Source organism: Notolepis coatsorum (assembly GCF_963971535.1).
Source record: "Notolepis coatsorum genome assembly, chromosome: 5".
NCBI classification, from domain to species: domain Eukaryota; kingdom Metazoa; phylum Chordata; class Actinopteri; order Aulopiformes; family Paralepididae; genus Notolepis; species Notolepis coatsorum.
In genome coordinates this window covers 26006746-26024704 of record NC_140169.1, presented here as the reverse complement: position 1 = coordinate 26024704, position 17959 = coordinate 26006746, and the positions used below count along the sequence as shown (strand labels likewise).

General features: G+C 44.3%; 1 protein-coding gene across 1 annotated transcript in view; it reads right to left on the bottom strand.

Moving 5' to 3' along the window:
* LOC311228131 (disco-interacting protein 2 homolog A-like) overlaps positions 1-17959 on the bottom strand; it is a gene marked incomplete at its 5' end in the record, with an annotated part of 215683 nt that overhangs the window by 88299 nt on the left and 109425 nt on the right. Inside the window, 7 exons of the mRNA XM_084314044.1 lie at positions 5483-5622; positions 7136-7250; positions 7593-7712; positions 9353-9446; positions 13125-13189; positions 13682-13784; positions 16288-16397. Of these exons, the coding sequence (XP_084170170.1) occupies positions 5483-5622; positions 7136-7250; positions 7593-7712; positions 9353-9446; positions 13125-13189; positions 13682-13784; positions 16288-16397 (747 nt within the window). The remainder of the gene's footprint in view (positions 1-5482; positions 5623-7135; positions 7251-7592; positions 7713-9352; positions 9447-13124; positions 13190-13681; positions 13785-16287; positions 16398-17959) is intronic.

Below are 17959 nucleotides of genomic sequence, written 5' to 3'. Positions count from 1 at the left end.
ATGCACTCTTAATTGAAAAACGTCCTATAAGATTCCCTATATGGGAAGAGCAAGGCATACACTCATTAGGGGATGTTTTTAACAACCAGGGTTTTTGTAGTTATGGAGAAATATGCACAAAATGTAATCTCACCGAGTCCACATGGCTTTTTTACATACAGTTACGGCTATGTTTGAAGTCTCACGGTGTTCCATTAGACATTAGGGGTGTAACGGTACGCGGATACGTACTGTACCGCGTCAATGTGGTCCTCCGGTACAGTACGGGGTGTGCACCGTACGATTACAACGGTATGGTCAAGCTTTTTTTGCGGAACTTAAATCCCCCCGGCCCCACGCAATTTATCAACAACACTGCGGTCTGCTGTGAGCATTATAAAACAAACGTGTGTTTAACCGACCGTGAATTAAAGTGTCAATGCTGTTTGTCATTTTAAGAGCAGATACTTTCTTAATGCCATCCTCCCGAGAGAGGGGTGTTGACGGGGAGCTTGCTGGTGTTATTTAGCATTGAACAGCTAACCGAAAGCTAGCATTAACTAACATTAAAGGTTTAGCCATAACGTTACCTTGGCTAACGTTGGGGCTATTCATAATCCAGCAATAATGGCTGCAGACCTGCAAGCAAAGTACAGCAAGTTGGCAAAGGAGTATTCCAACGTAAATCACATTTTCACCAGTAACGTTAGTCTTTCCATCTCTCGGTAGCTCCTGCTAGCTAACCTAGCTCACGTTAGACTGAGTTGTCGTCACTGAACCACCTCGCGTACACAATGACATGTTGCGGACAGCCATATCGGTGACAATGTTTAGCTTTTAGTGCCAAATGATAAGAGTCTGAGGCGGAGTCTCAAAAGAGAATGTTGAATATTTATTGTGCAAAAATCATTCACAACAGATCCTCTATGCTACATCAACGGAGCCTTGTAGACCGAGTAGGGTATATCTGCAGAGCCACTGGGTAGCGAGTGCAACACCGTGTAATGTCCGTGTGTGGATCATTGGAGTAGGGTATATCTGCAGTGCTGCAGCCATACTCATTGTATAGATTTGTATTAGTATCATTAATCAATCACCTGTTGTTGAATAAATACCATTACTTTATAGTTATTACTAAAAAACAGTATATATAAAACAGTAGCTGTATAAAAAAAAAAAAATTATAATTTATATTAAAAAAAAAAAAAAAACTGTACTGAAAAAATACCGAACCGTGACTTCAAAACCGAGGTACGTACCGAACCGTGGATTTTGTGTACCGTTACACCCCTATTAGACATACCAGTTGAACACCACAGATACCACACATTCTTCTATGAAAGAGAGACATCGAGAGGTTTTCCTCGTATGAAACCCTCCAACTAGACTCTGTCTGGAGGAGGGATATACCAGACCTGGAAAGTGACTTTGATTGGCAAGGAGCATGGGCAAATGTCCGTCTTACATCAAGGAACCCGGACCATCAACAAATCAATCTTAACTATATTCACAGGACATACTTGACTCCTATAAGACTGAACAGAATGGGTGTTAAACAAGACTCAAAATGCTCCCAATGTACAAATGGAGACGAAGGGACCTGCCCACCAGTTAAGGCATTCTGGAAATATGTGACCCATCAATTATCAAAACTCGTATCTTGGAATATACCAGTACACCCCTCTGTATTATTATTGAATGATGTTTTTGAGTTTGCAGTAAATCCACAGCTAAAGAGATTGGTTTTATCGGGTATCACAGTAGCTAAAAAGCTGATCGCATCACGCTGGTTTCAACCGGAAAAAATGTGCCGGAAGGTTTGGTTTCTTACATATCTCGATGTGATTTATCAAGAAATATCTACAGCAAGAATTCTGGGTCTCAACGAATCCAAAATGTCAATGTGGTTAGAAGTGGTGGAGAGAATAAAAGCTAGCTTATAATGGTAGTATCTGGTTAGGAGTGAGGGATAATGGAGATACTATCCAAGGAGGGGTCCGGGAGGGGGGGGTTCGAGCTGGAGCATATGTGTGTAGGGTTTTAGATAATAGGTATTAGGGGTATATCCTGTATAAGACATTGGTATAATTGGTAATTTCGTTGGATATACACTGTATACGGTAAAATATTATTATATATTTTTTTTGTTTTCTGTTTCTGTACTTGCATGTCATTTTAGCCACCTTAATTGTTAGTTTCATTATGCATTGTGTGTTGAGTACTGACTTTTAATAATTTTGTTTTGCAATAAAAAAAAAAAAAATGCAATACAGAAGTACCACGAGGAGGGAAAAGGGCAACAACTTATAATACATCCAACCTAACAAGTCACCTGCAACATCACCACCGCTACGATGGTGTGTTATTGTGTTAAAAGCCTACGACGACGCGCGAGCAGCTAAAGCTGCTGCAAATCTAGCCCCTTTCATGACTGTGATGCAACCCTCGGTTGAATACGCAGTCACTTATTGCTCCATAGTAGCCAGGTTAATTTGCACCACCAAGCACTGCTTAAAAGCTAGCGGCTTGAGCCCTTGGGTCATATCTGTCAAACTTCTTTAATTTAGCAAACGCCTCGTCAATAGGTACAAGCGCTACGGGTTCCTTTGTAGCTGGCTTTGGATTCACAGCAGCTTTAGCTGCTCGCGCGTCGCCGTAGGCTTTTACCACACCATCGTAGCGGTGGTGATGTTGCAGGTGACTTGTTAGGTTGGATGTATTATAAGTTATTGACGGATTGTGAATTTTCTGATTCAAATTATATTTATTTGGAAAAAAAAATATGGTCACTTTATCAGTCAAAACTGTTGTCTTGGCTTTGTTTTGTTCATAGTAGTAACGCTCATGTCATGATAAATCTGGTTAGGTCAAAACTACAGGAATATACATTAAAAAAAAATTGTATAATACAATAAATATCGGTTATCGGTATCGGGCTTGAGGAGCATAAAGTTATCGGTATCGGGGTCAAAAAGTCAATATCGTGCACCCCTAGTACCAGCATGTACACATTCAAAAATGTATCTGTTATTCTGTACATCTACTAATCCTATGGATTATTTAATTCTCAACACTTCACTGCAGCAGATCCCCAGTGGTCCTCAGGAAAAGATGGCTGATAAGACTCAGCTCCTGCTCTTTCCATTAATGGAGTGATTCTAACAGCTTGGATACAGATATTGATGGTAACCTGTGACAAGCATGTGATTAAATAAAGATGTTGGTGACATAGTGGCTCGGAAGGTGAAGCATCTACTGTTTGTGTGTTTCCCCTCTTAGTCAATTAGTCAATGTTATATCTATGGGCTTTCCCTTCTTAGTCAATGTTATATCGATGGGCTTTCCCTAGGGATGTCCGATATTATCGGCCTACCGATATTATCGGCCGATATCGGCATAAAAAATGTGATATCAGGGAGCTCCAGTAGCTCACCGCGTATCTCGGCGCTATTTCGGCGTCGGGGACAACCGTGCGCGTCACGGATCTGGGGTACACGAGTTCGACTCCCGGACTCGCCGTATTTTCTCAGAGTGTCTTCCCCTATCTATATCCCATTCAACCTGTTTCTGTCGGTCATGCTTGACCAGAAAAAAGCGATAAACGCTAAAAAGAACCAGCTGTCTGGTCAAAGTTAAAAAAAATAAAATAAAAATTGATATCGGAAAATATCGGTATCGGTTTTCAAAAAAGAAAAAAAGAAAAAAAAAGAAAATAATTTCTAGAACCTTTATTTACCCAGGCAAGCAAGTAAGAACAAATTCTGATTTTATTTATTGGCAAAAGTATGCATAATGTTGTGTTAATTCCACAACAAGAGATATGTAATGTTAATTACATTCGGTATCGGTTGATATCGGTATCGGAAATTAAGAGTTGGACAATATCGGTATATCGGTATCGGTAAAAAAGCCAATATCGAGCATCCCTAGCTTTCCCCTCTTAGTCAATTAGTCAATGTTATATCGATGGGCTTTCCCTTCTTAGTCAATGTTATATCGATGGGCTTTCCCTTCTTAGTCAATGTTATATCGATGGGCTTTCCCTTCTTAGTCAATGTTATATCTATGGGCTTTCCCTTCTTAGTCAATGTTATATCTATGGGCTTTCCCTTCTTAGTCAATGTTATATCTGTGGGCTTTCCTTTCTTAGTCAATGTTATATCTGTGGGCTTTCCCTTTTTAGTCAATGTTATATCTATGGGCTTTCCCTTCTTAGTCAATTAGTCAATGTTATATCTATGGGCTTTCCCCTCTTAGTCAATGTTATATCTATGGGCTTTCCCTTCTTAGTCAATGTTATATCTATGGACTTTCCTTTCTTAGTCAATTAGTCAATGTTATATCTATGGGCTTTCCTTTCTTAGTCAATTAGTCAATGTTATATCTATGGGCTTTCCCCTCTTAGTCAATGTTATATCTATGGGCTTTCCTTTCTTAGTCAATTAGTCAATGTTATATCGATGGGCTTTCCTTTCTTAGTCAATTAGTCAATGTTATATCTATGGGCTTTCCCCTCTTAGTCAATGTTATATCTATGGGCTTTCCCCTCTTAGTCAATGTTATATCTATGGGCTTTCCTTTCTTAGTCAATTAGTCAATGTTATATCTATGGGCTTTCCTTTCTTAGTCAATTAGTCAATGTTATATCTATGGGCTTTCCCCTCTTACGTCAATTGATCTATCTCAAGCTCCGCCCCTATATGCAGCTACATAATCTTATTTTTAACTATTATTATTATTATTATTATTATTATTATTATTATATATATGTATTTTTTTTAAACACTGCTTTGCAGCATCAACGGCAACCAGATAAACTGAATGTAGACCGGGCTTCTAATCGAGACCTGCCTTTATTTGTCAAAAACACCCCCATCTTTATTTGGGACAGGCGTCTATTTGGGACTCTACTCTTTAAGTATTACGGGTATGTATAGTATGTACAGGATGACACAGAGTCATCATCTGTAGTAGAGCATTCTCAGTTCCTCAATAAATATGTCCATAAAAAAATAAATGTCTTGGCACAATCTATGAAAAGCAGCCATCAGCAGTAAGTGGGTATGATAGGACTGGGTACTGAAATATAATACCTATCTGTCCTGTGCCAATCTCTGGTACCATCAAAATTGATTCTAAGGCATCATTTGTATCAAAAAGCTTCAAAAAAAGAAATTATCAAATGTAATACTTAATAAAATGTGAGGTTTCAGTCTAGTCTACGATGGGATACTGTAGTCTATCGAGGGAATCATCTGATTCTATTTAGGGAAAAAAGATTACATGCAAGTGAATAAGAGATAAATGTATCTTGCATCGGGAAATGTGCTTTCATTAAACCAAGCCAAGTCAATGAAGTATTTGTTTTATACCAACGAGGAGTTTGGACTTTCAGAACCCGTGTCGCCACAATAGTCCCTAGTTATGAGGTGGTACTGTCCCGTACCAACAGCGCCAACCACACTGATTAGAATGATTAGCATCAGCCACGTTAGCAGCGTACCTCCGGGCATGACTTCGCCCACATCCTGCACGGTGAGGACAGAGAGCTTCTCCTCCGTGTCCACGCGGATCACACTGTGGCTCAGCCCGCTCATGGACAGAACCGCCTTCCCCGGAGCAGGACCGGCCATCTCTGGAGGTCTGTCAGGACACAGGAGTTATGACTATGGGTTAATGGTGGTGAAGACTTAGCCTCGGGTCAAGGTTTCATCTCTCTCCACGATGCCTTGGATGGAGGCAGGCTGCGTGAATATTAAAGGCAACAAACTTGTGTTCAGCTTTTCTCTGATTGGCCACGACCCCCCGCCCCCTTTTGCCGCGAGCGCGGCAGAGGTCCCTGCAAGCGGCAGAGGTCCCAAATGAAATGAATGAAGCGCAGAGCATAATGTATAATGTTATTTCGCGGAGCATAATGTATAATGTTATTTCGCGTTTGTAACGTCATAACATCAGTGGAGGCTGCTGACTGATTAACTAGAAACTGTACATTGTAACGTTATGTTATTTCGCGGAGCATAATGTATAATGTTATTTCGCGTTTGTAACGTCATAACATCAGTGGAGGCTGCTGACTGATTAACTAGAAACTGTACGCTGTAACGTTATATGTTATTTCGCGTTTTTAACGTCATAAACCAACTACCAGATTCACTCGTCACTGTACATCAGTGGAGGCTGCGTAACTGACTGATTAACTAGAAACTGCACATTGAGGGGGTTTGAATCACGCTACATCAGTGGAGGCTGCTGACCAGATTATTATTATATTATATTATATTATATTATATTATATATTAAATTATATTTTTTAAACATCCCCAACGCTGCAACACGCCCCCATTCCTCACAGGTGTCAGGCGTCAGGCGCCTCATTCGCTTCCATTCATTTTGGGGACCATGTTCAAATATCATACTTCTGAAGTATAAACAAACTATACTGCTGTGACGATTTTGAATATCTTAACATGTATTTACGCCCATACAATTTTTTAGATGAATGATTGTGGATATAATATAGAAAACAGATCATTATGATATTGTCAGATGGCGTTGTCAGACTGTATGTCAAATGTCGGTCATGTGGTGGAAGAGTTTAGCACAGTCACACAACAGAACACCAGTGTTTCTAGTAGATATGTTTATTAATAGATAAATAAACACCTCTGTCTGAACTGGTTCGACCACCAAATGATCCCAGCAACGACTGCCCTGAAGACTAATAATAACATCATAATCTCCAATCAAATTCTCTGCCGCGTCACTCTCTGCCGCGTAACAACACACAGAACGGCAGGGCGCGGATAAGGGCGTGTGCTAGGGCGGTCACGTGGCCGTGTGGCCAATCAGAGAAACGCTGAACGAAAAGCTGAACACAAGTTGGTTGCCTTTAATATTCACGCCACCTAGCCTTCATGTCCTCTCTCTCTCTCTCTCTCTCTCTCTCTCTCCCTCTCTCTCCCTCCCCCTCCCTCTCCCTCTCTCCCTCTCTCTCTCTCTCTCTCTCCCCCTCTCTCCCTCTCCCTCCCCCTCTCCCTCCCCCTCTCCCTCCCTCTCCCTCTCTAGTATTGAGCTGATGTTGCAGTGAACAGTGTGATATAGGAGACTGTTGGTGGCTGGTGGTTCGTTTGAATGCGGTGTAGTAACGGCGGCCTACCTGCGGAGGGCAACAGTCATGCCTTCGGCAGAGCTGGCACATGGACAGATCACCTCGGGGCGCAGGCCACGCGCCTGGAACACGTTGAGGAAAGCATCGCAGGATGATATCGACCCTTGTGTTCACAAAACGCACGCACACACACACAGGAAGAGAGAGAGAGAAGGATACACATACAAAGGCATGAACACACACACAGATATAGAGAGAGATAGATGGAGACAACACAGATGCACGCACACACATACAAAAGACACACATGCACACACACACACACACACACACACACACACACATTTATATACAACACACAGAGAGAGGGAGACACATACCGATGCACAAACAAACGAACAAACACACACACACACATACATACAAAGAGACGCAAATCAATACCAGTATGGGGGGGTGTTTAATAAGGTGTTAACATAGTGTGTGTGTAGGTGGACTGACTCACAGGGGTTGGCTCCGTCCGCTACGATCAGCATGCGTAGAGAGCTCAGACTGATGTCCCTCTGGTCCCTCTGGGCCAACAGAGACCAGTGCATGTCCCGAGACTTCACCACCGCTACCCGCGCTGCACGCACACACAGACACACACACATACAGAGACACACACGCACACGTACAGACACACACACATACAGACACACACACACACAGCCAATGGAATCAAAGTCAATTAATTTACCACAATCACAAAGCCAGAACAGCCAATTGCAAGGTCCCTCGCGCAGCTTGAAAGCGAATCAGAGTGCAGTATCACCGAGTTGCCAACGGGTGACTCAGCAGCACTCTGACCAGAGCTGAATTTAATTCAAGACAACCGCTCCTCCTCCCCACTGCCCTCACAGATCGAATAGGATTGTAAACAGACACCAGCGACTGAGACAAATCATTTGCTTCAGCCTATCCTTTCTTATCAGATCAGTGAAGAGAATCAAAGCGTGTTATGAAGGAGAAGAATTCACACTCAACCGTAATAAAACCTCAAACAGGAAATATGGATACACAGAGGGCAGATACCCAAGAGAGGGAGAGGAATCTCCAAGAGAACTGAGAGAATCTCTCAAAGTAGATGATCTCCAAGAGAACTGACAGAATCTCTCAAAGTAGATGGATCTCCAAGAGAACTGACAGAATATCTCAAAATTGCTGGATCTCCAAGAGAACTGAGAGAATCTCTCAAAGTAGATGGATCTCCAAGATAACTGAGAGAATCTCTCAAAGTAGATGATCTCCAAGATAACTGAGAGAATCTCTCAAAGTAGATGGATCTCCAAGATAACTGAGAGAATCTCTCAAAGTAGATGATCTCCAAGAGAACTGAGAGAATCTCTCAAAGTAGATGGATCTCCAAGAGAACAGAGAATCTCTCAAAGTTGGCCTCAAGGTCTCTCTGGGCTCCTTGACTGGGTCTCCGGGAGGCCCCAGCTAAATTGTATTAGATTCAAATGTATTGTCATCATACTACACAAGTACAGTACAATGAAAAGAAGTTTGGCATCCAACCAGAGTTCAAATGTTAAAAAGTTGGGCCACAGCAATATAAAATGTACAGGTAATTAAACTGGCTACAAAATATACAAATTAGTACCAGTGCTAATCAGATGTACAGTATGTTCAGAGTTGTAGTATAATATGTACAGTGATAAAGGTGTAAAGGCACTATGGTCATAGTCATACTGTCCAGCAGCGTAACTAGTAAGAGTAGGATATGTACATATATAGATATAGTATCTACAGATATGTAAAAGGCTATGTGCATGTAAATACAGACAGGTGTGGATAGATATACTGTATGTGGTGAGAATATGTATATATATATATGGTATATACAGCATTTGTACATGCTATCATCACAAACTTTGCAGAATAGTTCAACTTTACTTGTATTCTTACTTTATTCTGCATGAGGTATAAAGTGAGAATCTACAAAATAATGTCTATTCTGATCATATTTTTCAATCCTTTCATGTATTTTCAACACCTACAGTATAGAAGGTTACAGTACGTATGTAATTCCACCAGGTCATATTCACAGTAATAACATCAGTCTATATCCCTGGACAGACTCTTGTCAAATGGGGGTCTGTGGCCTAGTGTGCATCTATTTGAGGAACCCCTACTTTATGAAGTGAGCCTTACTGTACAGTTGAACATGTGTACTATATGAAGTGAGCAGAGTGGTAGAAAGGGTCCATTATCTTACTGTACCTTTGAACGTGTGTACTTTCTGTATCCAGGAGAGGGGGTTGACTTTCATCAGGGAGTATGGAATGCTGATCACATGCATCCGATTCATCACACTCTGCCATGCGATCATAACAAACAAACAACATGCATCATTACATGTTTACATAGCAGGTGAAAACACATGTGCAATCAGGACGTAAAGCTATCACTAACCACCAGCTAAATACTGGTTCATTTAATTCTTTCATTTCGTTATTTCTTTTTACATTGTTTTTTCTTTTGTATTATCTTTTTCCCCCTCCTTTTTTTCGTTTTTTCTCCCATCCCAATGAATAGAATAGAATAGAATAGAAATACTTTTATTATCCCGTGGGAAATTTGACACTGCAAATCGCTCAACATTTAAACATTTAGACAGGACAGGTCACAAATTAGAATAATAACACAAATCAAATCAAGTTGCCTGGGATAAGAGTAGAGTAAAATAGAATAAAATTAAATGAAATAAAATATACAGAAATAAATACAGTAAGAATATACTGAGCATGGGGGAAGCAGTGTAAACAATTTGGTCAATATAATTATAATTTAAATCTAACTAAATGAAATATATATTCCATTATTCACAGTGTCACAAGGTGCAGTATGCTTCAGGTAGTGTATTGTCCTCCTTGGGTTCATATAAGTCCTAGATCAATGTCTGGCAGCCGTCGCTGCCCCCTGTTGTGGAGCCTGGAGGCCGCTAGTCGCGGCCTCCTGCCACTATTGAGCTGCCGCTCTGTGCTCAGTGATGCAGTGAGGCACAGTGATGCATTATATAGTCTGATGGCTGTTGGAATGAAGGACTTCCTGTGCCGTTCAGTGCTGCATTTGGGTAGTGTGAGCCTAGCACTGAACATGCTCCTCCTGTCAGCCAAGTCTGTGTATAGTGGGTGGGTGGGGTTTTCCCTGATGGCCTGGAGCTTAGCGAGGCTCCTCCTCTCCGCCACCCTCGCTAGAGAGTCCAGCTCCTGACCAGCTTATCCAGCCTGGTTGTGTCCACTGCTCTCAGTCCGCTGCCCCAGCAGGTCACAGCGTACAAGAAGCTAGGCCTGGGCGGTATAATTATTTTCACACCGTCATACCTTGATGACCTAATACCCCGGTATACGACGGTATGACTTTCATTTTCATCAGCGGGGGGGGGGGGGGGGGAGGCGGCGGCGCAGCTAACAATATACTCGTTATTATCACCATACATAACGCTTGCTTATATTGAAACACGTTGAGATTAGGGCCGTTCTTTCAACCTGAAAGTGCACTTTCTTCAACCTCGAGGTAAACAAATCATAGAAGGTAGCCACTGCCGCCTGCCGGCACCATCCAGGTATCGACGTGAGCTAACGGTAGCTAGTTAGCCCGGCCGGCAGCCCGGCACCATCGTATCAACGTGAGCCAGTTGCATTAGGATTAAAAAATGTCAACACTCACTCACCCCGTTTTATATTACATTCCCAAAGAAGTGCCTCCGTCTCTTGTAGTCTCGTTGTGCTGGATGAAGTCACTGGCGAGTCGACTCGTGGCGCAAGGGTTTTGCTTAAATCCGAACAGACTCCAGTCCTTTAATTGTCCAAATGCGACAGTGTGTGCAAGTTTAGCTCTTGTTTGATAAAACGTTAGCCATCTGTGGTCAGGGAGCGGTGGTTAACTTCGACGCTTCATCGTTCAATGGTAACATATTATTATTATTGCTTAAGCTTTAGCAGCTGCTCAGAGATAGAGGAAATGCATACAGGTCAGTGTATGCTCAGCTCAGCTCTGTGCGGGGAAATACGGACCGCCTCCACTGCCCTCTGCTGGCCGTGCTGTGTGTGTGTGTGCACGCACTTCAACCAACTCGAAAGTTAACTCAGTTTCACTAATGGAAACCGAAACCCAATGCCGTCCCTGTATAAACTCCGTTTCAGTGGAAATAGAAACTTAAAACCAACTGTGATTTTGACGGTATTGATTTTCAATACCGTCGGTATTTCTAAATACCCCGGTATACCGTAATACCGTCATACCGCCCAAGCCTAGCGCCCGCCACCACCGACTCATAGAACATCCTCAACATCCTTGTACAGACATTGAAGGATCTCAGCCTTCTGAGGAAGTAGAGTCGGCTCTGGCCCTTCTTGTATAGTGCCTCTGCATGTTTTGACCTGTTCAGTTTGTTGTCGATGTGCACACCGAGGTATTTGTACACCTCAACCATGTCCACATCAACTCCCCTGATGGAAACGGGGGTCACAGGTGCACTCCTCCTCCTCCCCAGCTCCACAACCAGTTCCTTGGTCTTCGCCACATTTAGCTGCAGGTGGTTTTTATCGCACCATGTGACAAAGTCCACTACCAGTTCCCGGTATTCCCTCTCGTCACCGTCCTTTATACATCCCACTATCGCAGAGTCATCAGAAAACTTCTGAAGGTGGCAGGACTCTGACCGATAGTGGAAGTCGTTGGTGTAGACAGTGAAGAGGAAGGGAGAGAGGACTGTCCCCTGCGGGGCCCCGGTGTTGCTGACCAGTCTGTCTGACACACAGCTCCGTAGGCGCACGTACTGTGGTCTTCCCGTCAGATAGTCCACAATCCAGGACACCAGGGGGGCCTCTACTTGCATCGCCTCCAACTTCTCACCCAGTAGCCCAGGCCTTATGGTATCAAAAGCACTGGAAAAGTCAAAGAACATGACTCTCACAGTGCTCCCCGGCTTGTCTAGGTGAGTGTAGGCTTGGTTCAGCAGGTAGATGTTAGTCGTTATGCCAATTCCCAATCCCCTTCCTGGTCGTTGCGCACTCTACCCCCTACCGTCGGTCTGGGAGGGCGGAGACTATCACATGCTTCCTCCGACACATGTGTAGCTGCTTCTTTTCAACTGGCAGCGCGGACTCTCACTGGGGGAGTGTAAGTTAACATGTGGAAGGGTCACACTACCTCCCCCAGATCCTTCCCTCGCTGTGCAGGTGCCCCGACCGAACTGTAGGAGTCGCTGTTTACAACGACCAGGACCCACCCCACCGGCTTCCCCACCTGTTGACACTGCCAATTGTGTCAGTATGGACGGCCGACCAAGCCGGAGGTACCGCAGCTGGATTCGATCCCACTGTCTCTGCGGTGGTATACGCTTAGTCCGCTGCGCTACCCGGCCGCCCTCTTTTTAAATTCTTTTTTTTTAAGATTTATTTTTTGGCGTTTTATCGCTTTATTTCTACTGGGCAGTCCAGTAGAGAGAGACAGAGGAGGAATGGGAGACAGAGTGGGGGGAAGACATTCGGCAAATAACGACGGGTTCGGGAATCGAACCCAGGTCGGCCGTGTGGCGGCTGAGCGCGCTATGTGGTTCGCCACTGGGGCGCCCCTCTTTTTACATTTTAAAGTAAATTTGACTGACCACTTTGGCGGGTAACACACAAGAAATAATCTTTACAATTACATATTAATATATAGTCATTATAACAAAAATAACGTGTTTCAGGCACTGTCCACAAGTGAGGGTTCAGTTACCCCAGAACTGTGCAGTCAGACACATGATTCATTCTAGGGAAAATATATAGATACAGTAACATTTATGGATACATGATTTAGTCTATAACTGCTAGTGGATTGAATATAGGGGCATGTTTTATTGCTGTTCGTGCAAAATGTCTGATTCTATAAAGTTTTTCAGATTTTCAATTCAACCATGTAACAGTAGGTTAGGAAGTACATTTTCCTACAGTCATACAGTGTGTATAAACAGCCTAGTTACATTATAAGACATAAGAACACTTACAGCGAGAACACCATGCCATAGGCCTGCATCTCTCTTGAAGTCCAAGACGTTGGTGATGGTCTCAGCTGCAAGTCAATTAGACAGAGCGTCTTAACGTCAGAGGTTAAGATATGAAAATAACTACCTAGTTACAATAGAACTAACTCCTATATTGCCCGTCTTTATCAGTGCAATCTCTGTAGTTCGTCAGGATCTACTTTCTCAAGAGTGAGAAACTGGCTGAGAGAGTCTATGGGGATTTCTAGAGCAGTTGGTGAGTTTAATGTCTTCAAAACCACAAGGGTAATTCCGGAGGAGTTGACCCTTTTGGAGATAAGAGGTTTTCCCCCCAACAGCTATGAACTATATTCTGGACAACGTTTTATTAAGAATATGAAGCATGCATGTCTATGTATAGTAAAATGCTCTTTACAACATAATTTGCTTTGAGTTGCATCAAGAAGGAAATCACATCTAAGAAGTACAATCAATACATTTCTATAAACTTTGGACCTGTACTACATAAGACTTCAGGTTATTTGAGATGGAACCGAAAAGAGCCAGGGTGTCTCACTCACCTTCAGTGTAGCCGCAGGCCTGTGTGAGGGCGTGGCAGTGAGCCAGCGTGGCGGCGTGGGACACAGTGATGCCCATGGTGCTGCCCTCCTTACTGGTCTTGTACTGGACATGAGAAATGTTTTTTATTCTATACACACACAACGTCTAAGCTTCACAGTAAAGGACACCATCGATCCAAATGTTTCCAGGTTCGGTTTCATGCATCAACAATGTACGCATCCAGATTGTACTGTATATGCATCAACAAGGGAAGCAACGGTTGTGATTAGAGGATCGAGAAAAGAGGGCAGGGTTTGAGATGGGTCGATATTAGGGGTGTAAAGGTACACATATCCATACCGAACCGAACGGCTGTAGTGTGTACCGAACGAATACAACGGTATGTTAACCGCCCACCGGGGGGCGTGAATATTTTAGGCAACCAACTTGTGTTCAGCGTTTCTCTGATTGGCCACTACGGCCATGTGACCGCGGCAGCGCGAGAGAGCGGCAGTGCGGAAATAGGCTGCATTCTATTGCCATTCTCTGCGACAAACTCTAACCTTAACCAACTGCGAAACAGCGCCTAAACTTAACCCTTCTAACCTTAACCAACTCCGAAACAATGCCTAACCTTAACCCTAACCTTAACCAACTCCGAAACAATGCCTAAACTTAACCATAACCAACTCCGAAAGAATATTGCCATGCTCTAAGACAAACTCTAACCTTAACCAACTCCGAAACAGCGCCTAAACTTAACCCTTCTAACCTTAACCAACTCCGAAGCAATGCCTAAACTTAACCCTAACCTTAACCAACTCCGAAACAATGCCTAAACTTAACCGGTGAAAGAATGCACGTTAAAAAAAAAAAATAAAAAAAAAATTGAAGGGATTCGAACTTGTCACCAACGCACCGCAGGATCCACAGCAAGGCAGCGAACCAGTTGAGCTAGCCGTCGATGTTAAAAGAGGGGGAATTACAGCTACATAATGCTGCCGCAGCAGAACGGCTCTGCCGCTTCGCTCCGCGGCAGAGCGAAGGGGGCGTGGCTAGACGCAAGTTGGTTACCTTAAATAATTACGCCACCGGGGGCTGTTTTTTTTCACAATCTAATATATTATTTTTTCTTTTCTTTACAAGTCGATTATTAATTTCAATATAGAATATTCGTTGACAGTCCTACAAGTACAATTAGTTACTGCACACTACATCACCCCTGAGTGGAACATGGTGTGAGGATTCGCCTGTCCCTGGACCTTTTTCCTGTGTTTTCCCTGTCTACTCTCCTCATCAGCCCCCACCCTTGCGATGATTTACTCTCCTCTACTCTTCACCAGCCCCCACCCTTGGACATCCTTGATCCTCTACCTTCACGCACCTGTTGGGAGTTTGCAATCACCTCGGGAGAGTACATAGGTTGCAGACTCCCCTCCAGTCCTTGTCGGGTCGTTTTGTGTTCTGGATTCTGTGTTCTGGACTCTGTATCTGTATCTGTGTTCAGTGTTCATGGAGTTCTGGACGTTACCATTCTGTACGTCACCATCACCTGCCGCATCTCCGGCGTGAGACGACGGCCCAGCCGTCACCACCTGTCGCCGTTTGCCTGGAGTGGGACACCGTCTTCGCTCTCTTATTCTCTACGGGAGGTTTTCCAGTGTTCCCACTCCAGACGTCAAGGCGGCACGCCATCGCTCCCGATTCCACGGGAGGAAGGCGTCTCTTCGTGATCCTCGTTCCTGGGGTGAGGCTCGTCGTCGCTCCCTAGTATTCCACGGGAGGACGGCGTGTTCCCATCCCGGTCCCCTGGGACCCCCTTTGTTCTGCGCTGCCCGTCTGCAGCATCAGAAGAGGAGGAGGAGGATCCCCGTGCCAGGCCTCCGCCGTCGGGCCCCTGTCCCCGTGCCAGGCCTCCGCCGTCGGAACCCTGTCCTCATCCCTGTAAGCAGCTCTGGCCCTCGCCCTGTCCAAGGCCTTAACCCTGTTCTCTGTCCCTGTCTCCAGCCCGCTTCTCCGGGCCTCTGTCCCTGTCCCCCTCTCCAGTGCCCCTGGTCCTGGCCCTGACACTTAGCCCTGGTCCTTAGCCCTGGCCCTTAGCCTTAGTCCCTTAGCCTGTTCGCCTCTTAAAGGCACAGTGCCGCTTTTCCATATTTCCTTCACTCTAGTGTTTTTGTGTTTTCCCTTAAAGGGACTGTGCCGCTTTTTGTTATGTAAGAAATAAATGCCCTGTTTTGGCTTACTCTCATACCTGTCTTGTGTTGTGCGATTGGGGTCGGTTACAAACCATAACACATGGAGAGCCAAACTTTCCTTCACGGTACCGAAAATCCGTACCGAACCGTGACTTCAAAACCGAGGTACGTACCGAACCGTGGTTTTTGTGTACCGTTACACCCCTAGTCGATATACATAATGGGTTAGCAAAAAACAAAACACACATATTATTATTTTTCTCTAATCTGTTCCAGTTCTTGAATCCAAAGAGGACTAATACTTTTTCACATGTTGTCTTTGTAACCTGTGTGCTCATGTGGATATCAAAGAAAATATAATATTCAAATAATAGTCTTGATCTCAGTTGTAATAGATGGACATACAGTGTTGAACATGGACTAGTACTTACCTCTATGTAAGCTATGTCGTTATTGGCTTCTCGTATCAGCGGGTGCCAATCTTTAGGTGGCTTCACAACATGCTTTCCATCCGTCACAAACCACAGCAACCGCGGCCAGCCTGCACAGTCACACATACACAGTTACAGCCTGCACAGTCACACATACACAGTTACAGCCTGCACAGTCACACATACACAGTTACAGCCTGCACAGTCACACATACACAGTTACAGCCTGCACAGTCACACATACACAGTTACAGCCAGCACAGTCACACATACACAGTTACAGCCTGCACAGTCACACATACACAGTTACAGCCTGCACAGTCACACATACACAGTTACAGCCTGCACAGTCACACAGTTACAGCCTGCACAGTCACACATACACAGTTACAGCCTGCACAGTCACACAGTTACAGCCTGCACAGTCACACATACACAGTTACAGCCTGCGCAGTCACACATACACAGTTACAGCCTGCACAGTCACACATACACAGTTACAGCCTGCGCAGTCACACATACACAGTTACAGCCAGCACAGTCACACATACACAGTTACAGCCTGCACAGTCACACATACACAGTTACAGCCTGTACAGTCACACATACACAGTTACAGCCTGCACAGTCACACATACACAGTTACAGCCTGCACAGTCACACATACAGAGGTACAGCCTGCCCAGTCACACATAATAATAATAATAAATAATTGAGCGAGCCATTGCCTCCCAATTAAAATCCTACCTCGACAACAATAACCTTTATGATACATTTCAATCCGGATTCCGCACCAAACATAGCACCGAAACTGCTCTTCTAAAGGTCACCAACGACATACTCCTCTCTGCCGACTCTGGTTCCCTCTCCATCCTCATTCTCCTAGACCTCAGCGCTGCTTTTGACACCATCAGTCACCCCATCCTCATCACTCGTCTCCAGTCCTCCGTTGGCATCTCCGGAATCCCCCTCACCTTGCTCCAATCATACCTCTCACACAGGCACCAATTCATCTCTATCAACAACTGCAAATCCCCCACTGCCCCCATCACTCATGGTGTCCCCCAAGGCTCAGTACTTGGTCCCCTGCTCTTCATCCTCTACATCCTTCCACTTGGTCTGATTCTCCGCCAACATGGCCTGCGTTTTCACTGTTATGCAGACGACACTCAGCTCTACCTCTCCACCAAGACTATCACTCCAGCCACTCTCTCCACCCTCAGCACCTGCCTCACAGACATCAAAACATGGATGCAAAATAACTTTCTCAAATTAAACTGCAATAAATCAGAAATCATCATTATCGGTCCAAAATCCCTCACCAGCCACACCCAGGATTTACCCTAAATATTGATGGTACCATTGTCACCCCCTCCACTCACGTCCGTAACCTTGGCATCATCCTGGACTCCACCCTTTCTTTCCTCCCCCATGTGAACCACATAACCAAATCTGCCTTCTATCACCTCCGGAACATTGCTCGTCTTCGCCCCTCCCTATCACTCTCCGCTGCTGAAACACTGGTTCATGCATTCATATCATCAAGACTAGATTACTGCAACAGCATCCTCTACGGCTCACCAAACACTATTCTCAATAAACTCCAATATGTCCAAAACTCTGCTGCCCGCATGCTCACCTCCACCCGTCGCTCTGATCACATCACCCCTGT